The sequence below is a fragment of the Botryllus schlosseri genome, chromosome 13 (assembly GCF_051294905.1).
Source record: "Botryllus schlosseri isolate E-star chromosome 13, Bs_hap1, whole genome shotgun sequence".
NCBI lineage: Eukaryota > Metazoa > Chordata > Ascidiacea > Stolidobranchia > Styelidae > Botryllus > Botryllus schlosseri.
In genome coordinates this window covers 22,909,752-22,930,548 of record NC_137248.1, presented here as the reverse complement: position 1 = coordinate 22,930,548, position 20,797 = coordinate 22,909,752, and the positions used below count along the sequence as shown (strand labels likewise).

General features: G+C 40.7%; 1 protein-coding gene across 3 annotated transcripts in view; it reads right to left on the bottom strand.

The window, feature by feature from the left end:
* LOC145454503 (uncharacterized) overlaps positions 1-20,797 on the bottom strand; it is a 54,998-nt gene extending 34,201 nt beyond the window's left edge. For all 3 annotated transcript variants that reach the window (XR_013920146.1, XR_013920147.1, XM_080332494.1), the window contains exons 1-14: positions 20,326-20,797; positions 16,721-16,847; positions 14,091-14,161; positions 13,495-13,588; positions 12,065-12,272; positions 9,722-9,764; positions 7,343-7,438; positions 6,834-6,874; positions 4,668-4,758; positions 3,930-4,078; positions 3,573-3,618; positions 2,115-2,192; positions 1,666-1,706; positions 1,037-1,127 (exon numbers count right to left, since the gene is read on the bottom strand). Coding sequence is in view for 1 of the 3 variants with exons in the window: in XM_080332494.1 (XP_080188620.1) it covers positions 1,037-1,127; positions 1,666-1,706; positions 2,115-2,192; positions 3,573-3,618; positions 3,930-4,078; positions 4,668-4,758; positions 6,834-6,874; positions 7,343-7,438; positions 9,722-9,764; positions 12,065-12,272; positions 13,495-13,588; positions 14,091-14,161; positions 16,721-16,847; positions 20,326-20,615 (1,466 nt within the window). In the remaining 2 variants the exon portion in view is untranslated. The remainder of the gene's footprint in view (positions 1-1,036; positions 1,128-1,665; positions 1,707-2,114; positions 2,193-3,572; positions 3,619-3,929; positions 4,079-4,667; positions 4,759-6,833; positions 6,875-7,342; positions 7,439-9,721; positions 9,765-12,064; positions 12,273-13,494; positions 13,589-14,090; positions 14,162-16,720; positions 16,848-20,325) is intronic.

Genomic DNA, 20,797 nt, shown 5'->3' with positions numbered 1-20,797 from the left:
AGTTACTCTCTGGTGTGAGCTTGACTTGCAATCGCACAACATCCTAAACGAAATACGCTACATGAAGGTAGTAAACGTATGACGCTAATTCCATCGATCAATAAAATGGATATCGTAGTCTGACGTAAAAAGTCAACCAGGCGTACGTACTGGGTCAATCTTGATTTCATGTTTATTGTATCATAAAAAAACAAATCTGTGCGATTGGGGTGTTGGCTACTGCTGTATAATTTATTAATGGGGTAATATCGGTAGCAAGTATAGGAACCCGTTTTACACTCTGCTCAATATCAATGTAGCAATACTCAGATGCCAAATACATTGCCGGTCAGGCGTAGACCGTTGAAGCGCAAGGTTATATTACATTGCATGTCCTCGTCAAAATTGTTGGCAAAGCGACGGAGGATATTGATTCCATGGGATTATTATATATCATTTGATTGCCCCAGTTGATACATTTAGCGATGTTTAAAACATTAGTATGGTACTTCAGAATTGTGGCATTATGTGGCCCTAGTTTTTGACCAGTATCCTGTACTGTACATTATTACAGGTTATCACTACACCGAAATGTAGGGTTGGAATTAGCACTATGACGTCACGTGACGTCACGAGGTTCACGTTTGCGTTCACTCGGAACCTTTTAAAAAAGTTTGCGTTCACACGAACCTAAACCTTTCAGAGGTTCACACCATCTTTAGTTATTCACTGAGCGAGATAGTGTAATGGTTATGCGTCCAGCTTCCCGATCGGTAGGACGTGGGTTCAATCCCCATCCGGGTCAGACCAAAGACTCTAAAACTGGTATCCGCGGCTACCCAGCTAGGCGCTCAGCATCCATGGGTAGCGTGGAGGAGAAAAATACGGTGGTGCAGACTAGATGACCTTGCTTAAAGGTCGTATCGCATCTCCATCGTCAAAGCATCTCGATGGTGCTGGCGAAAATAAATCTGATCTCTCTCTCACTCTCTATTAAGCCAATAAAATTTGAAGAAAAATGTATTTCTGAACATCCCTAGTGTGCGCGCCCACTTACGAATAAATAAAGCTGTATGTGAAGCCAGGCTTTACTGGTAGCCGTATCCGGCTGCTCCTGCGGACTCCCGCTTGTTGGGTCACTGGAGGCACTGCCAATAAAAGGAGTTCGATTAAGAAGCTGCATCAAGTTGATCATTTCCCCAAAACTCTGGTATGTCCCACACATATGTCACGGGTAATTTTTTGAAATGACTAATTTCATCAACTGAATTCTACATTCCCAGACAATTATTGCTTGTCTTCTTTCTCCGTTACTCTACAGCAGTGGTATTGTATTTTGCATTTCAGGTGAATATCATTACATCGAGAAGTATTGGTTAAAAACTACTGATCTAAACCAGACACATTACACATTTTTCATTGAAAATAGTGATAGAAATGCACTGTACAATGTACATAATACTACAAATCCGTGCTAATTGCCATATTGTTCATAATTCAACATTATTTGTCTGGGATTATGAATTTGCTACGACAGTGATGATTTGTTTAGAGATGACTATATCTACAACGCGAAACAGATAGCGACCAGGTCATATTGATTACGGTATAGATGCAAAACATGAATATTCATGGATAACGTAAATCTTACACACCCACAATTGCACCCAAGACATGAATACTTACCGGGATATTCTTTAACCTCCCATTGAGGTTTCGGCGGATCCCTAGAAAAAAAGGCCGTCTTTGAACTTCCTATCACAAAAGATGAATATTACAGTAACAAGGCGGATAATATTACCGAGTGACTGAGTCTGACATAACAATGTGAGAATGTGACGCGTGATGATGTGCAATGCAATGAAATTACAGCTGGGCCAATTGTTTGGGATGTAAGCTCGCCATAAAGTAATTATGGTGACAAACCCTCATCACGATATCGGGAAGAAAATATTAGCCACAACCACGAGAAGGTGCGCAAACCCAAAAATTACCATACAAGTATTTTATTCGATATTCGGCACGACATGTCAAGGCCACTTTTGGAAATTATTTTCCTCCTATCTTCCAGTCTAGCCTAATTTCGACAAAGAATACCACCGTTACGGCTACCCAAGCAAGGACAACACCGTCACCTGCTTGCCAATTTCTTCTTTTTCATTGACTTTTCCTGGCCTTTGCTAGCCGATCTTTTGCGGCTGGAATTGTTGACCCTGAAATGTCGAACAGTCTGTCTTTCATTTGAAACCCACAGACTCAATAAAGGCGAACATGGACACAAGTAGTAAATTAATGGACAGGTCGAGAATGAAAAGGTGTTGCGAATTTTACAAATTCACCAAGTTGGTTTAGTAGGACAGAGATGGGAAAACTATGGCCCGCGGGACGCTAACTACTCGAGCTCTTTGAAAAAAGTTTCCATGTCAATAAAAAGGTTTTAATTTTCCGTCAAAAGTATACGTTTTTAGGTCAAAAAACGATTGTCCCAATCATAACCTAACGGTAAGAATTGTGTTCGAATAGAGCAGAGAATTATCCGAAATAACATCAACTTTTTATATACAAATTTTACTTATAAACGATAAACACAATTCTCTTTTCTAAAAATCGAGAACACTCAGTTCTATAACAACATCACCTCTCTCGTCTGATCTATCGAAGAAGTTCAGCGAGATAGGCCACGATTTTTTGACGAACACATTGTGATTTTGGGCAGGCGGCGCCCCGCTTTCATGGGGCCAGAACAGGGTTGGGCAAACTTTTGAGCTTGCGGGTCGCATTCAAGAATTAAAACCATTCGCCAGCCGCACTCCATAAAATTGGGATACCGAGCCAAAATTCAAAATCGTTACTTGATCATATAGTGACAGATAACATGGAAATAATATAAATTCATTGCTAGATTTATAACAAACCAATCGTTGATATGATGATAACGTATACGCGTCCGAAACATTGACGAAAATTTATAAGCTGATCGTCCTTATTGTCAAAATTATGGATGGAAGTATAGGTTGTCCCAATTCTTAGAACTGGATGTAAATTTGAGTCTGCGAGCAGCGATGTGTTCATATATTTGCTGATTGTACTTTTGGTTTACCTCCAAGACAGACAATGCCGACAGCATCATAACCATGTTACCTTCAGATACAAATAACGAATCTGTCCAACACACCAGCGAATCGTTTTTACAAATACAGCACTAAAAGTAATTAACTTGTTCATGTTGCCGATCTAAAATCACGCTCGCGGTCAGAATTAAGTCATTCACGTCTCACTTTCTGTGATTTTTATCAATTGAAACCTTACAAAATGCATGGGCCACATGGTCGGGCTATCGCGCCATCAATAAAATGAAAAAATACTACACTAAGAATCTAACTTATCATTAACATGTTGAAATATTTCAAGAAAAACTTAATCAAGTACCCACAGACCCATAGTAATGTGATTTTTAGTATGCATTTTATCAATATTTTTCCGTTTCTCGAGGCTTTCAAGGGCCGCAGGCCATAGTTTGCCCACCCCTGGGCTAGAACTAGCAAAGTACAAACAATATACCGCCAAATACATCATATAAAACCGCTACTAACCTGTCATTGCTGGGAACCTCAACACGATCTGATGGAGAATTGCCGCCTGAACAAAATACATACACATTTCAAATCATTTCTGGTTATCAAGTGGAATTGACATATTTTGCATGGTAATTGCCTTAATGCTAGGCCTACATATTATACCTATACAAGTTTGTCATGATGTTACGACATCATAGCGAGCGGCACTCACACGCTGTAGAGACTACAGGATATTCAAAATACACATCTAGAACCAGAACTAGAATTAAACTCTTCAAAATCACAACTAGAACTAGAGCTACAGCCATTAAAAACCACAACTAGCAAACTAAACACACATTCAACTGATTCAATTCCAAAGCAACTCATTACTTTTTATCTTATCGTAATTGGATCGGCTGGAACGGTTCGTTTTACGGCTTTTTTTCTTTTTCATGGTTGCTGCATGGAGTGCAGCCGTATTATCTTTAACTTCCCGGATTCCCAGCACGTTCTTGAAGCCATTTTCATCTCTTTCGTCGCTGCAACGACACAAGATACATAAGCACAGCTCGATCCGTCACGTTTGCACTAGGGTTGTTCACTTTTAATTCAAATATGATATTTGATAAAATTGTTAGGTGGCTAATTTGGCATAAATCTAACAAGTCGAAGTTATCCTATTATTATTTCAACTTCTACAATCTACATGCTACTCCATGAGATTAGTTGTCTATACAAACGATACATAACAAAACTGGCTCACTTTCAACCCGTAAAAGCAAAGTTATTACAGTACAAAGTTGTGCATTAAAAAAATAGTATTTGCGGTAGGATATTCAATCACCATCCACCTTGAAAATGATTATTTGAAATCCTAAATTTACTGCTATAGGTTGCTTCTCCTGGTTGTGGTTGAGCTAAATTTGTATGCATCGTTTTTAAAAAAAACTTTACATTATCACGGGGCAGCCGGTAGCATGTGAATTTTTTTCTTCAATAAATTATGAATTTTTTAAATCTAATGCTCTCCAATCGAATTGAGCCAAATTGGGCGTGAAAAGCTATTAATCCAACAAATTTCAAGAAAAATGTACTTTTGAACAACCCTAGTGTGCATGACCCACTTACGAATAGATAAAGCTGTAGGTGGTGCCAGGACGTACAGGTAGTCGTATCCGGCTGCTCCTGCGGACAGCAGTTTGTTGGGTCGCAGGAGGCACTGACAAAAAGGGGGGTAGATTAAGAAGCTGCATTAGGTTAATCAGTATACATATCCCATTAAAAATTTTGATAGAAATGCACTGTACATAGTGCTGCAAATCAGTGCTAACACCATATTGTGTACAATTCAACACTACTTGTCTGGGATTATGAATTTGCTATGACAATGACTATTTCTACAACACGGAACCATAGTGTCCTATATGGTGTCGACACAGGCAAATCTCACGCCTCAGTGAAATTGTATCACGTCACAATTTCCATTTGGCTACGGGCAATTTGACGGTCATTTTTCACCGGATTGCTGAGCATTTAATTTGGTAAAACGGGTATCAATCGAAAGCTGACTATGCACTGATGACGAAAATATAAATTTTATTCCGCTCGTGGCCCTGGAACTCCCACAATCAGCCTCGAATTTTTCATTGTTATGGAGATTGGCATTGGGACGCAACAATGCTGTCTGGCGCTTTTTCTCTTGAGCTACTCTCTCGTTTTGCCAGACAGCATTGTTGCGTCCCAATGCCAATCTCCATAACAATGAAAAATTCGAGGCTGATTGTGGGAGTTTCAGGGCCACGAGCGGAATAAAATTTATATTTTCGTAATCAGTGCAGAGTCAGCTTTCGATTGATGGCGGAACAGATGGAGACCAGACTGGGACCAGGCGCGTATCCAGAGCGCGATAAAGGGGGGGTTTTGCGTTACGAAATTGGATATTATGACGTCATCATCACAATTACTCGTCTCCACGCCATGGCGAATATTTACGATATTCTATAGTTTAATAATAAAAAGAGATTTGCGGTGAGTGGGAGATGTACGAATACGATACAGACATTGCCCGAAAATCGCGTTTCTTTGACGGCATGATTGCAAGAAATTCGTAATTGCTCACATTTAGTCATGAGCCAGCAAACGCCGCCCGTCTCCAAGCGCGTAGTTCCGGCCAGATATGCGCGGTTTTGTTGGTTTTTGACGATATTATGCGCACGGTCGGTAGTATCGCAGCGGACGAACAAGCGCGGAATAAGGCGGTAGCATAAACGAGGGCGATCGCAATCACCACAGAGAGGTGTGGTGTGAACAGAGTACAATGTACATCGTACACGAATGTGTGCTTTTCGATGGCTTTACTAGCCGTACGGTTGAGCGTGTAGTACGCGCGAAGGTAATTACACCTTAATTGCAAGTACGCAAGTCAGTCAATTAATACAAAGTACACGCTGGGATAATAACTTGATCGACAGAGAAACTTGTCAGCCGATAACTATACTACTAGGCCTACTCAATTCTCCCGTTCAGCGACAACACAGGCCTGTATTCGGACGCCAGCAAGCCACCTAACATTCGGCAACGTGGATTGCTAGGCTTGTATTTTGAAATGTGAATGTCAATCGTAGACCATGTCTCGCCAATAATCGCGAAGACAATGTGGATTTGAGAATAGCATTGTCGTACTGGTGCCGCCGTGTCTGCGTTTCGCTGATCAATCAACACGCCGTGCAATTCTTAATTAGGATTTCAAGGCGAGCAGGTGCAGCGAATTCGCGGGCGATGTTGATTGCCGACAACTTCGTCTTTGCAATTACGTATCGAGTCGGCCAATTAGATTAGATTTTCCTAAAATGCATCTCTCGTTTTAGCAAGGCGAGAGAGAAATCGATGGAAGAAAGTTGAGAACGTCAGCTACTGCCGCTGAAATGTAGCTGAACAAGCGCAGAATTCGTATGGAATTAGCGAAATATGATGACCTATTTTATGCTTTCGACTAATTCGGCGCATGATTCCAAGATTTGGTAGGGGTTTTAGTACCCTTAAATAACATTAACACGCCATATTCGCCTTCTCATACGTAAAAACGAATATGTTAAACTACTAAATTAGCAAATATTAGAGGCTATATTTTACATCAATTTTTAGGATTTCGAAAAGGGGGGGGGTTCCGACCCCCTAAAACCCCCCCTGGATACGCCACTGACTGGGACATATTGATTATAGATGCAAACATGAATATTTAAGGATAAGGCAAATATTCAACACCCACAATTGCACCTAAGACATGACACTTACCGGGATATTCTTTAACCTCGAAACGGGGTTTCGGCGGATTCCTGGAAAAAATATGCCGTCTTTGAACTTCCAATCACATAAGATGATTATCACAGTAACAAGGCGGATATTATTACTGAGTGACTGACTCTGACATAGCAATGTGCAAATGTGATGCGTGACGATGTGCAATGCAATGAAATTTACTAGAACAGCTGGAGCAATTTTTCGAGATGTAAGCTCGCCATATAGTGTGTGAGTGATTATGATGACAAACCCACATCAGGTGTTCTGTAAGTGATTGATATTGCCCCCTGGGCATAAATTGAAAAGGCCGAAATGGAGAAGAAAATATTAGCCACAACCACGAGAAAGAGCACGAGCCCAAGATTATGATACAAGTATTTTATTTGATATTTGACACCATATGTTAAGGCCACTTTTTGAAATTATCATTCTATTTTTCACTCTCTAGCGTAATTTCGGCGTCGAATTTTACAGTTACGACTACCCAAGGACAACACTGTCACCTTTTTGCCAATTTCCTTTTTTTAACAGACTTTTCCTGGCCCTTGCTGGACGATCTTTTGCGGCTGCGCTTCGATCTACCGTCAGATTTGCGGGCCCTGAAAAATCGTACAGTCTGGCTTCAATTTGTAACGGACAGACTAAATAATGGCGAACAGGGACACAAGCACAAAATTTCTGCAGCAGTCAAGAAAAAAGGGGGTAGGACAGAGTTGGGCAATTCAGTTTAGTAGGACAGAGTTGTGCGAACTACAGCCCGCGGGGGACCCTATCTACTTGAGTTCCAATCAAGTCATAGTTACAGAAATAAGTTTTCAGCGTCACTAAAAAGGTTTCAATTTTCGACTAAAAGTTTAGGTTTTTTAGGTCAAAAATTAATCGCCCTAACGATAGAAATTGTGAACAAACTTTTCAAAACTAGCAACTCAGGGTCGCAATGTCGCGATTTTCTGATTACTTGACTCGAGTCAATCTGTGTATTGACTCGGACTCAAACCAAGTCATATGACTCGAGGCTTAGACGGTCAAGACCGACATTTCATCATAATTTCGAAGAATTGTAAAGTAACCAATAGTAAGTCTATCGATCGTGGTACAGTACATGAAAATGCGACCAGAAACTGCTAAAAGTGAGGAAAATAGGCATATTATAAATGCGAACCATTCGACATCACCTAAGAGAGTTATAAAAAGAGGGTTTAACATTACTTCAACTGGATATTGAGCAGTTAACACAACGACTCGGACTCGACTCATGATACCATGACTCCGACTCGACCCTCTGCTTGCCGGCTTGGACTTGACTTGGTGGCGAATTTAAAATGACTCGACTTGACTCGGCCCAAAACTATTAAGGTGAAATTGATTTGTGACTGGGAGCCTTGTGACTTGGTTACTACCCTGTAGCAACTAGAGCTACAACTCATAACCCTTAAAAATCCACAACAAACCAACTAAAACACAACCGACTAATAACTGATAACACGAATTACTGAATTACAAATGAGATAAGAAAGATTAAAGATAGAATTGGTATTTAAAAGCGACGGGGTTTCCAGTTAGAAATGGACGGGGATTTCAACCTACAAAACCCATCACCTGGCCGCGATACTGATATTAGTGATGACTGTGACCTCACCCATTGGGCCATCATGACGTAAAATAAAATCAGTGGGAAGTTGAACGCTTTGTAAAATAGACAAAGTATTTTATTTCTGGAGTCGTAGGTAAAGCAATATGCATGACAAAGAAATAGTTGGTGCATCCAATGGCTACAATTTCAACTTGAAATCAAACATCCTTATGATAGGCAAGTTATTCAAGCATGGTTTCCAGAGTTCACAGTAAACGATATCTATAAAAGAACGTTAAGGACGAAGGTTTTTCACGGTCCAATGAAATTTAAAACACGTTTGTGTTTGTCAGAGTACTGAAATTTTTCATGCATAATGAGCAAAATTTCACCGATTTTTGTCCTAAAATCGGGGGGGTGCAGAACTGCGCACTATGCATGGGTATAACAATTCTTGAAAAGAATCTCCCCCCCAAAATGAAAATTAGAATCGCACTTTTCTTCATGTTCGTTTGTCAATCGCATAACAAATTAGCCCATCCTGCCAAGTAATTCATATTATCAGTGTTGAGTGCTGCCAATTAGGGATTAGCATGTGATCTCCTGCTGAGCTGGTTTGCCATTTGTAAACAAACGAATTAGGTCATTGCTTGCTGCACGCGCTCGTAATCCTTGCTAATGGCGTCAACAACAGGTCTGACCAATCACATCTACAACAGGCCATTTCCTCAAGATATAATCGCTGGCCTAAACAGTAGCATTTACAACAGGCCTGGTGCACACGATATCATCGTTGGCCTGAGAAAACGCATCCGTAATAGGCCTGCTGCGCAAGATATCGTCGCTGGCCTACACTATTGCTTCACGGGCCTTGCAGCCTTTGGCTGCTATTTATAATTGTTTAGAAACAATGCCGTTAATCGTATAATGATTAGCAATCGTGATGTCATGATTGTTCAACAGTGACATCACAGAGCAGAATGACATTGAATCGTCACGAGCAGACGTCTACGTGCGTAATCGATTTCCACTAATAATCATCGCTGGTAGCTAATCATACGCTCAAGTTCGTCCACACGAGAAGCTTGTCTAATCGACATCAACGCATTTACTATCCATGTACTGCCAGTGCAGGGTGCGTACTATGCATGAGTACAGGCTTTTCCCCATAATCTATATGCCATTTACAGGGTGCGTATTATTATACAGGGAATCAATATCAATATCGGGTATCAATTCCACATAACGTTAAAAGCAGTCATGCAAAAACAAAATAACGCCACATACACGATACACAAGTACTACTAACCTGCCATTGTTAGAATCTCCGCCGTTTTGGTTTGTGGGACGGTCTGAAAAAAATATTCATTTAACGAAAATAAAGACCGCAGACTGATGTTCTTACTAACTTCATTTATTTGGACTTAAACTGACGTTGGATTGGTCAGCCGAGGGGCCTGCGACCAGAGATTATGAGGGACTGTTGTTACTGCCTGCTTTTCTATACTATCTTCTTTCACTTTTCATTCAGTGTGCAGTGCATGCCTCCTCTTTACATCGCCTAGCTAGGCCAAGGTGGGTGTCTGATTTCAAAAACAACTCCAAGTCGTTTCGACACCTTCCTATCTTTTCACTTCATCACAATTTTGTGGCATATTGAACTGATAAAAATTGCTAACGAACCAAACTGAGCCGAGAATTAGCAGTAAATACTGCAGATCAAAATAATCCCGTTTTTAATCACTATGCTAAGACAGTACAACATTCCTGTGTTGAGCTGGCAAAGAACAACAAACGCTAGATTGTGTGGGATGAAATCGCCATTATCAGTAGCCCTGCTGAATAGGCTTGTTCAAAAATAACTTTTTTCTTCAAATCTTACTGGCTCTAGTTCATAAAATTGTCAGGTAGACTGAAAAATCACTGCACACTAATTATTAAGAAGTATCAATTTTTTTTCTCAAATTTTACTCAGTACGCCCATGAAAGTTGTCTAAAAAACTTGGTTCAATTTCAACTGTTGTTTTCGAACAAACGTTTTTCAAATCCAAAATATTCCACTCCCCCGACTTTGCTTCACACGTAAGAATTGAGACAAATATAATGTGCAGTGTTTTTAAACACAATCTAACAATTTTATCAAATAGCCTGTAAAATTTAAAAACTTGAACAACCCTAACGCTCAAATAGTAGTACAGTAGGCTACTGTAACATTACATTGAACATTGATAGCACTGTATGGATCGCGAATCGCAAGCAATCTAATATTTCTCGGCTCAAACACGTCCAAACGTTTTAATTGCTGGCAGATTACATTTTGAAAATCATAAGCGAATTCCTATCGTTTTCACAGGCGACATTGAAATAGGAGAAAAATGCGTCGCTGCACTGTTTGGTTGGAATGCATCTAATTACTTACTATGGATTATGCTAATAAATATTCATTAAAACAAGATTTTGGAGTCCTAAGGGAGTAGCATCCGATCCCCACCTACGGCACGCACATGTTTTAAACAAAAATATTACCTTGATTTTTATCACTTGCTATCAATGATCGTGGCATATATAATTCTGAGCCTTCACCGACCTTTCGAAAATATACGAGCTTTTCGCAGGCCAGTGAATTCGAGACGAACATATTTCCTTATTATAGATAAAAGCTACCATACTTAACTGATGAATAAGCATTATAAGGTCGATATTTTTTACCCAAAAACCGGAAAACTTTGACCTAAAAAATCAAAATTCTGACATTTTTTCATCTTAAAACACTTAATTTTAACCTAGCGTATGCAAATTAGGCGTTTTCCCACATAATGTTAGAATTGTACCACTTAGGCCTATCTTCATTTCTGGTTGGAACTGTCTGTCTTTACGAAGTTGATTGGCTTAAAAAAGCTTTGACTCAAAAACTGACATATTTTTACACGAAAAAACTTTATTTTCACGAAATCTGGCCTTCTGAAGAATTCCAGTAGTTACATCACGTGTTATGGTAGGAATAATTAAAATTTGTTATGGTGCAACGAATGATACCTTCCTACATTCTCGGGTAGAAAGTGACTGTCCTTACTAAGTAGCTTGCCAAGAATGGAGAAAGAACGTTCAACAGCAGCAGTTGTTGGCTGACAACACTGAAGTTGTGCGTACACTGCTGGTGAGACCCGTGTTGCTCCATTCTGACAGTGGTGTCTACATCACAATTTTTCATCATGCGCTTCTTTACATGAGAACCAATGCCCACGCAGTTTTGCTTCAGTTAGGATATTGCTGTACGTTGAATAACACCATGTCCACCTATTTGTTTTCATTTGAATGTTCATGATTCACAATGAGCGGACAATTGGCCGTCTACAACGGTAGGCCTATAAAGTAGGCTACAAGCTGTAAAACGTCAAATGATAAGTTCACCGACAGTGCAAAATCTACGATACAAACGAAATGCAGATTGTTAAATAATTTTGACTTTGCAAACAATGTTGCTATTTTTTGACCTAACGCTACTATTTTGACCCAATTTTGACTCTTTTTGAAATGTCAAAAAAAATCGCCCTAATTATAAGCAATTTATGACATCAATTTTGGGATTTTGAAAATGAGGGTACCGACTCTGTAAATGAAACCTCGCATGTCGTCGCTGAGTGGCTCTTACCGAAGTGCACAGTTGTAGAACCAGGTGGCTCGAATTGGCCCTCCGTTTTTAGCCAATCGGCCAGAGTCTTGCCTCCCTTCTTCTTCTTCGCCGACGGGGCAGCGTGTTCGAGGTCGGAACTCGATGTAGGTTCAACTGACGACCTTTTTCGGCTGGCAAGGTGAGGGCTGTGCTGCTGGGCCGAGATACTTCTGCTGCTACAGGCCGTCTAAAAGAAGAATATGCGTTAAACCTGCATTCAGGCATGTCTGGAACTCATTGTTATGTTCTGGTGAAATTCACATCCATAATTACCATGCTAGTCTACCAAGAGTTACACACCGTCAAGCTAGTTGTATTGTATGTACAGTATTTCGGTACTTAACGATTCAACAAACGATATATACTGATTACTGTGTAACACACACTTATCTGTAGGGTTAGGACAGTAATTCGTCAATTACAGTAGCAAGTCATGCAGCATGTTCTGAATCAGTATTTTCATCTGAGAAAAGTACATCACAAAACCATAGTAAAAAGCAAAAAGCTTTTAAGCCATGCCGAAAATCATTTATGGAAGAGCTAACAACGCTAACTGAAACACCTTCTCGATTACCGGTCGGTATGAATTGAAATGTCGTGTGCATCGTTTTTTAAACAACCTAACGATTCAATCGCCTAGCAAGCAAGATTTGGAGTAGCTCTACTGTACAGTGGGGGTCTTCAAACTCGACTTTTTTTAAACCGTACTGGCTACTTGATAAGATTGTTACGTTACCTAATCAAAGGCTGCACACCAAATTTGGTTCAATTCCAACCAATAGCCGCATTGCTACAGTAGAAGAACGTTTTTGTATTTATTATTTAAAAAGAAAAAAAATTCAGAATTTATCTTGTTCACCCCATGAAATTGTTTGGTTGTTTATAGAAACGATGCTAATAAAATTTGGCTCATTTCCAGCAATTGGAAGCGAAGTTATTGCCGTCGAGAAATTTGGATTTGAATAAAATAGTATCTACGGTGGCAAATTAGTAAATTATTTATCATAGGTCTGCCCAGCATCGATACTATTTTATTCAATTCAAATTTTTTCGAAAATAACTCTACTTCCACTGATTGAAATTGACCCAAATTTGGTAAGCATAGTATCTATAAACAACCTAATAATTTCATGTCGTGAACAGAGAATTTTGAATTTTTTTTGTTCATTCATTTTTAAATAAGAAGTAACCAGTACAATTTGAGAATAAAGGTCATTTTTGAACACCCCTACTGTACTACAGCCATAGTAGTTATGGTGATGAATAACACCCATACTGGCATAGTAGCTTGTAGTCTGCGAAAAACCTTCTAGTTTCTATCACAAACAGAACAGTAGCTCGCCCGAGGAAAAAGGTAGTTAGCGCATGTTGATAAGGAACCAGACAGAGCCTCGATTACGGAGCCGTACCTGAGCTATATTCGACGCTGCCATATCCAAATTTTCAGTGATGTTCCTCTGGAGGCTATCGGCTTTCGGGGTTGCTGGACAATGATTAGCCACACTGAAAAAAGAAGGCAATCGATAATGCAACAATGTTTAGGCCTACTTGCAAGGTATTTCATACTGTCTTGAAGTTGAATCATTCCATTAATCTGCATTGGAGTCAAAGATAATTACAATTACCTGTCACCAGAAGGATTACATTTAGAAGATTAAACTTTTCATTGTTTAATAGCATATAACTATGTGCTATTGTATTTATCATAGCTAATTACCGAGTATTTTTGGGACCATTCATTTACAACTTCCACTAGAAGTAGCATTAGCATGTCTTGAAAATGGTGACTTTTACTTAGTGGAAAATGACGGCGCTACTTCTAGTTCCATTGACGTAGCAACGGTGTCAATGTCGTCAACCACCAAATATATGATACAAATTTCCCATGCTAGCTGTCGTGTATTTACTTTATGATAGAACGAAACAATTCGAAAATGATTTCAACACTCAAAGATTCGACATTCAACATATATATATATATATATAGAAATAGGGGATTTCCAACCTTATAGTTTCAGTGGGTGATGCCTCTTCGTTGGCTAAGCACGGGATGTCTTCTGCCTCAACCACCGTTGTCTGAAACAAAATCACATGTTATGCCAGTCTTGATCGACTGTGACAAAAATCTCCAAAAACGTAGCCAAAAATTACAGTTGGTCAGTAGGGCTGGCGGCTGGTCACTCTGCGATTCAACTACTTGAATTAGGATTGGGTATGATTACAGACGTTTTCGTTATTTAACCAACAAAAATTGTCATAGCGATGCTTTTTTTCCCACTGGGGGATCACTGGAGATCCCAATCGGAACCTTGGAAAATTGAAAACTTGTAGTACGCTACGGCACATAGATACGCGTTAGGGCTGTTCTAAAATAACTTTTTCTGGATTGAGAACTCTATACATAGGGCGAAACCAGCCGAGCTAGTTGTGCAGACGTTAACCATGCTCATGCTTATGATGATGAACTCTGATTTAATGTGACCTGAACTTTAATTTTGCTGAACATCTTTCTCATTCGGAATTTCATTCAATTGCCAAGTTTTGCGCATTCGGCAATTTTAATTATAATCCAATTTCGGAAAAACAGTGTAGCTCTAATTCTAATTCTAATCTAATTTGAGAAAGCTGAAAATTTTCTAGTTATACGAGTCTGCTCAGATGCTCAATTTTGCCACCCCTAGTGGTCAGTACCAGGGTTGTAATAACTCGACTAGAGTCCGACTCGAGTCACGATTTTCTGATGACTCGACTTGAACTGAGTTATTTTCCCTAAATACGGAAATAACTCGACTCGAGTCACGATTTTCTGATGACTCGACTTGAACTGAGTTATTTTCCCTAAATACGGAAATAACTCGACTCGAGTCAATCCGTGTATTGACTCGACTTGGACTTGAGTCATTGCGCACTCAGACGACAAAGACCGACATTTTATTGTAATTTCGAAATGAAGTAAAGTAACCACACTATTGGAATTTTGTCTATTGGTACTGGTACTTGAAAATGTGACCAAAAACTGCTAAAAATGAGCAACAAATTAGCATATTATAGATGCGAAGTATTTGATATCACCAAACTAAGTTATAAAAGGTGGGTTTACCAGACTTTACCTGCATACTGAGCAGTCAACACAATGACTTAGACTCGAATCATAATACCATGACTCGGACTCGACCCTCTGCTCGATGACTTGGACTAGGACTTGACTCGATGGTGAAATGAAAATGACTCGACTTGACTCGAGTCAAAACTATGAAAGTGAGATCGACTTGTGACTCGGAGCCATGTGACTTGGTTACAACCCTGGTCAGTACTAATTTAGAGTACTAAAGACGCTGTTACGTTTCAATACTACTCCCAGATCTATTTAGGCAGATTTTTTAATCACATCCTATTGTGAAGCATGAGCTAACTAGTCCATGTCCCACCTACCTTCTAGTTAAATACAAATCATGCTCACATATTACTCTGTACTACAGAGCGGGAGATAGACTCGCCGGTACCGAAATCCATAATAATAATAGTTACTGAACTTGAAAATGTATACAGTACAGAGAGTTTCAAGTGATGGTTGAATGTACACACTTTCACTGATTTTTGTGCGGCCACTCGACGATTACCAGTAAACCCAACCCTCGGTAAACCCAGCCCTCGGTAAACCCAGCCCTCGGTGAACTCGGCCCTCGGGAACTTTTGTAATTAAGTGTATTAACAAGTATTATTATGAATTATTAAACTAATAATGTTATTATCAACTGATTTGTCGATATTGTAAGGAGGTCAGGGCATGCGTAGATCACGCAGTCACGGCGTGATCAGATCACGTGATCACGATTGCGCAAGCGCGGCCTTACAAACTCGGCCCTCGGGAAATTTTGTATTCACCGGCAACCCTAATATCCCCCTCCCCCAACCCTAATATCCCACCTCCCCCAACCCTAATATCCCACCTCCCCCAACCCTAATATCCCACCTCTCCCAACCCTAATATCCCACCTCCCCCAACCCTAATATGCCACCTCCCCCAACCCTAATATCCCACCTCCCCCAACCCTAATATCCCCCCTCCCTTAACCCTAATCTCTCACCTCCGGCAACCCTAATATCCCACCTCCCTCAACCCTAATATCCCACCTCCACCAACCCTAATATCCCACCTCCACCAACCCTAATATCCTACCTCCGCCAACCCTAATATCCCAGCTCCCAGCTTTAATTCAAAATTGTTCGGGGGCGGAATTCACCGAGGTCCATAGTATTCGAGAAGCACCATGAATACCACAAAACAAACAAGTAGAGTATGTGAGCGTCGCGTTATCTCCCCCGCTTACTCAATCCGTGAATACAAAATTTCCCGAGGGCTGGGTTTACCGAGGGCTGGGTTTGTAAGGCTTGGTTTACCGAGGGCTGGGTTCACCGGCAACCCACTCGACTGTATCTGGAAGAATTATCACACCACTTCACAGCCAAAGCGTTTTCGACTGGTAAATCGGATCATAGCAAAGTTAAATGACCGACTATGCTGGATTAAAAGTTTCAACAAATGACGCATAATCATCGCACGAAACCTTATTAAACTTGAGCTAAAGTACAGTTGTTGTAATCAAATCATCAACAGCACATAGCATGGGTTACCTTGAGAGGGGTGTCATCTTTAACGTGATGGTTCTTTCCACTACTTTCTAAGGTTCCGCTGTTATTTTGTTGTTTCACATAGGAGAATCTAAGTTTGATGTCGGTGTTTCGAAACTGGATCAAAGAACTGAAAAGGAATGAATTGTATTAAAACAGGATTATGCAGAATCACCGGGACTTGTTAAGTATTGGAGAGGAAAGTGGTTTAGCAAGTCGCTAAAACAAAGACGAAGTTGCATTTAATTTCGACAAGAGTTCGAGTAAAAAGTTGCGTTTATGCTGGGATCACCATATTAGGGTGGAGTGAAAATAACTCTTTAAAATCGAAAAAAGTTTTTTTTTAATCCCGACAAATGACCTAAACAAGGGCCGGCCAACCCGTGGCCCCCGAGGTAATTTCAGAAATTAGTAATATTATCAAAAAGGGATTGCCCAGATTGGTAACTTGCATGCCCAACCAAAAATTTGATTAGTCTGGCCGCAACACTTGGGATGTGACGAATAAAATATCAGTTCCGACGCATCGGCAGATCCATGGGCCAGTCGAATTTGGTAGATCTTCCATACATTACAGAATATTCTGCGGTAGATTTATTCCAAGTAAATTTTTTTTCACGCTTCACGCAATATGTTGTCGTTCGCTTGCTTTGAATATTGCTACCCCATTCTGAAAATGAAAGAATGCCTAATGTACCATATCAAGTCTAATGATGATCGCGATTACGAGAGAAAGTGTCGTCCAACATGCGACCTCGCGACCTCGCAGAAAGACCGTCGACGATGAAACATAGGCATAAAATGATTGACGCATGTTGGCCAAAGCTTGTCCAGGCGCCGAATAGTCTAGTTATTGCAAACTGAGCCCAGCAATACACAGCAGACCCGCAAAATACTCAAGTAACAATAATATCGACGTATAAACTTTAAAAAAAATTCGCGCTTGGCGCGGCTCACGCGATCGTCTGTCAATGAAATGTGGCCCGTTTGCCGAAAAGGTTGGCCACTCCTGACCTAAAACTTCAAGTGAAAGATTGTAGGGGATTGCTCCCATTTTTCAGCCAGCAAACCCACAATTTTTTCATTTGGAGGGGTAAAATTGCCCATCTCGGCAACCACTTGTCGTAGAGTCATGATATATAGCTCAAAAGCTGCCAAAACACGATGTTTTTATCTTTGTGAACACAAAACGAGTTACAGCCAAAAAACGCTAAAATTTAGAAGCAGGCAAATGGCAGGAGTAACCAAATTACATGATAGTGTGATTTACACAAGAACAACAGCTAAATAAAATCTCATTATGTATAGGCTCACTGGTGAGGGCTGTTTCTCCATCTATTTTCAGAACAGGCCCACTGGCGATTCATCTGGTCCTTGCGGGCTACCTGGAGCCCGTGGGCACCGCAGGGTGACCCCTGATCTAGAATATGGCTGTGGATTGTGGAAGGAGACCTTGAGTGGTCGTTGGACCCCTTCAGTGGGGTGGAAGGACACAGTCATGCTTCGACTGCTGCCTTAGTAGGAAATATATGTGAGGCTGTGGCATCCCAGCCCCCGGGGCTTGATTATTCCTTGTACCATGAAGCATACAAGGGTCCGTACAAGATATGCTTGGCGTAAGACGTAACGAGGTACGTGGGCGGTGTCGTGCGCAAAATCGGTAAAATGGCAGAAGAACATCGATGCTCTCCCTAAATGCATGGCGGGTGGTCGTCAGTGGGCCGGAGAGAGCCGCTGACGACGCCCGATCGGTTGAATATGAATACTGTTGCAAAATACCCAAGCGGGCGACGTCTCCATGAGAATGGAGAAGAGGCAAGTCATGCTTGGACTGTTGCCTCAGTAGCAAATATTCTACTGTCGGTTGCCGGTGAACTCGGCACTTGGTGAATTTGGCAGCACAAACTCGGCACTTGGTGAACTCGGCCCTCAATGAATTCGGCCCTTGGGAAATTTTGTAATGAAGTGTATTAACAGCTAATAATATGAATTATTAAACTAATAATAGTATATCAAGTGATTCGTCAATCTTGTAAGGAGGTCAGGGCATCCGTAGATCACGCAGTCACGGCAAGATTATATGACGGATTACGTAGCCACGGGAAATAACGCAGCGCTCATATACCGACCACGCGCGGTCTGCTTGGTATTGATGATTTGATGGCGTGAGTGACGGACGTGCAAATTTAGAGAGAAGATGGATCTTGGCGTTGTATGTGAGATTGGAGCTGTGGAAGATCAAGCGGCGCTTCTTCGTTTAACGATCACGACAAGCCAGTGTTCCTCAACAAATGTTTTGCATGGTCACGTCAAAATAAATCATTTTTTGCCAGATAAATTATTTTTTGCCAGGACCAGATGAATCACGCGCAGGCCTGTTCTAAAAATAGATGGAGTAAGAGCCCTTCTCAGTGAGCTTTCTCTTACGAGATTCATTCATTTAGCTGTTCTTGTGCAAAGCACACTAACATGTAACTTAGTCACTCCTGCCATTTCCCCGCTTCAGAATTCAAGTGCTTTTTGGCTGTAGCTCGTTTTGTGTTCACAATAGAGAAGACTTTCTTCTCAAGACAGGTAGAAAAGAAACATGTTTTGGCAGCTTCTCAACTATATATATATCACGACTCTGCGACCAGTGGATGTCGAGATGGGCAATTTTACCCCCTCTCACGCAGAAATTGGGGGATTACTGGCTGGAAAATGGGGGCCATCGCCTAAAACCAATTTTTATTGAAATTTTAGGTCATTTGTCATGATTTAAGAACTCCCCTTTTTCGATTTGAAAAAAAAAGTCATTTTCACTCCACCCTATTACCATATGCCCTCAAACTCCTAGATCTGCAAACTGGATCCAAGGCGTCGCGGTAAAACTTAGTTTTGGTCACTTTATCAAAGTCAGCACGTCAAAAAAGGTGAAATAGTGAAAATGTAATTTTCTGCAGTCTCGACTGGACGCCTGTGAAATAGGACGGTACAAAATTTGACAGTTCCAAAGGAGCCGACACGGAAATGTTTTTCGGTACCGTAGCCTACATGTTGATTGGGCCAAGATTGAAAGTCCGAAATATAACTGCTTGGACTTGAAATGACTGCCAGGCCGCACAAAAATCTCAGACAGGCTGCAGATTGAACATCCCTGTCATATTAACAGATATCAAGGTTATCGCTTTGGTTCTTACTTGTAAAATAACAAATGCACTTTTATGAATACAGTTCGACTACCGTAACTACGCTTGACCTTGAAAGACTACAGACACAACCTGATACCGTTTGTGCAGGCTTTACCAAAAGCCAAATCATACTACTGTAATTCAGTTCAGCGTTCTCAACCAGTAACATTGAAATGACTCGATTATAATGCCATTTCCAATCGTATAAATTATCTGCGTGAGGATTGCGTCTGTGTAGTTTCATACAAAGAATGTAGAAGGACTTCCACATTCTTTGGTTTCAGAATTAAATGACTACACGTGGCGATGGCTAGATGCTCGTTTCTCTACAGGAGTAACCACGTGACTGGTCCTAGCCAATAACATATCGAGAATATGTTCCGCATCACTGTATTTCCATCCCGCACGACTGTAAACAAGCAAGGAAACCGGACTTACTTTGGTTCGAGCATATATGGATCGTCTCCAGATGATAGGAGGTGGCCGTTTATCAATACACCACGCACGCTTAGGCATCTCACATAATAACTCGCATCTTCTCTTAAAATCAAAAGATGCTCTCTAGATACGTGTGAAGACGGTCCTAGGTTTACGTCAACTTTTTGGTAAGGCGCGTCTCTTCCGATCACGGTCTTACGACGATGGATAAAGTATTCGAAACCATCCCCAGTTAACTTGGGTATCATCCCTTTATCATTCAATATATTATATTCGATTCGGTTCGCCATTACGAGTTCAAATGCTGAGTCAGTCAATTTTGACAATATCTGCGACTCCACGTTGTGAATGACCTTGCACGCTGGTATGTTTGCAGATAATGGTGCAAGGGCGGCACCTACTGGAATTCATGTGAAACTGCGATGCATTAATATCGTTGCTTAGATCTTCTTGACGATACATAGACAAAATA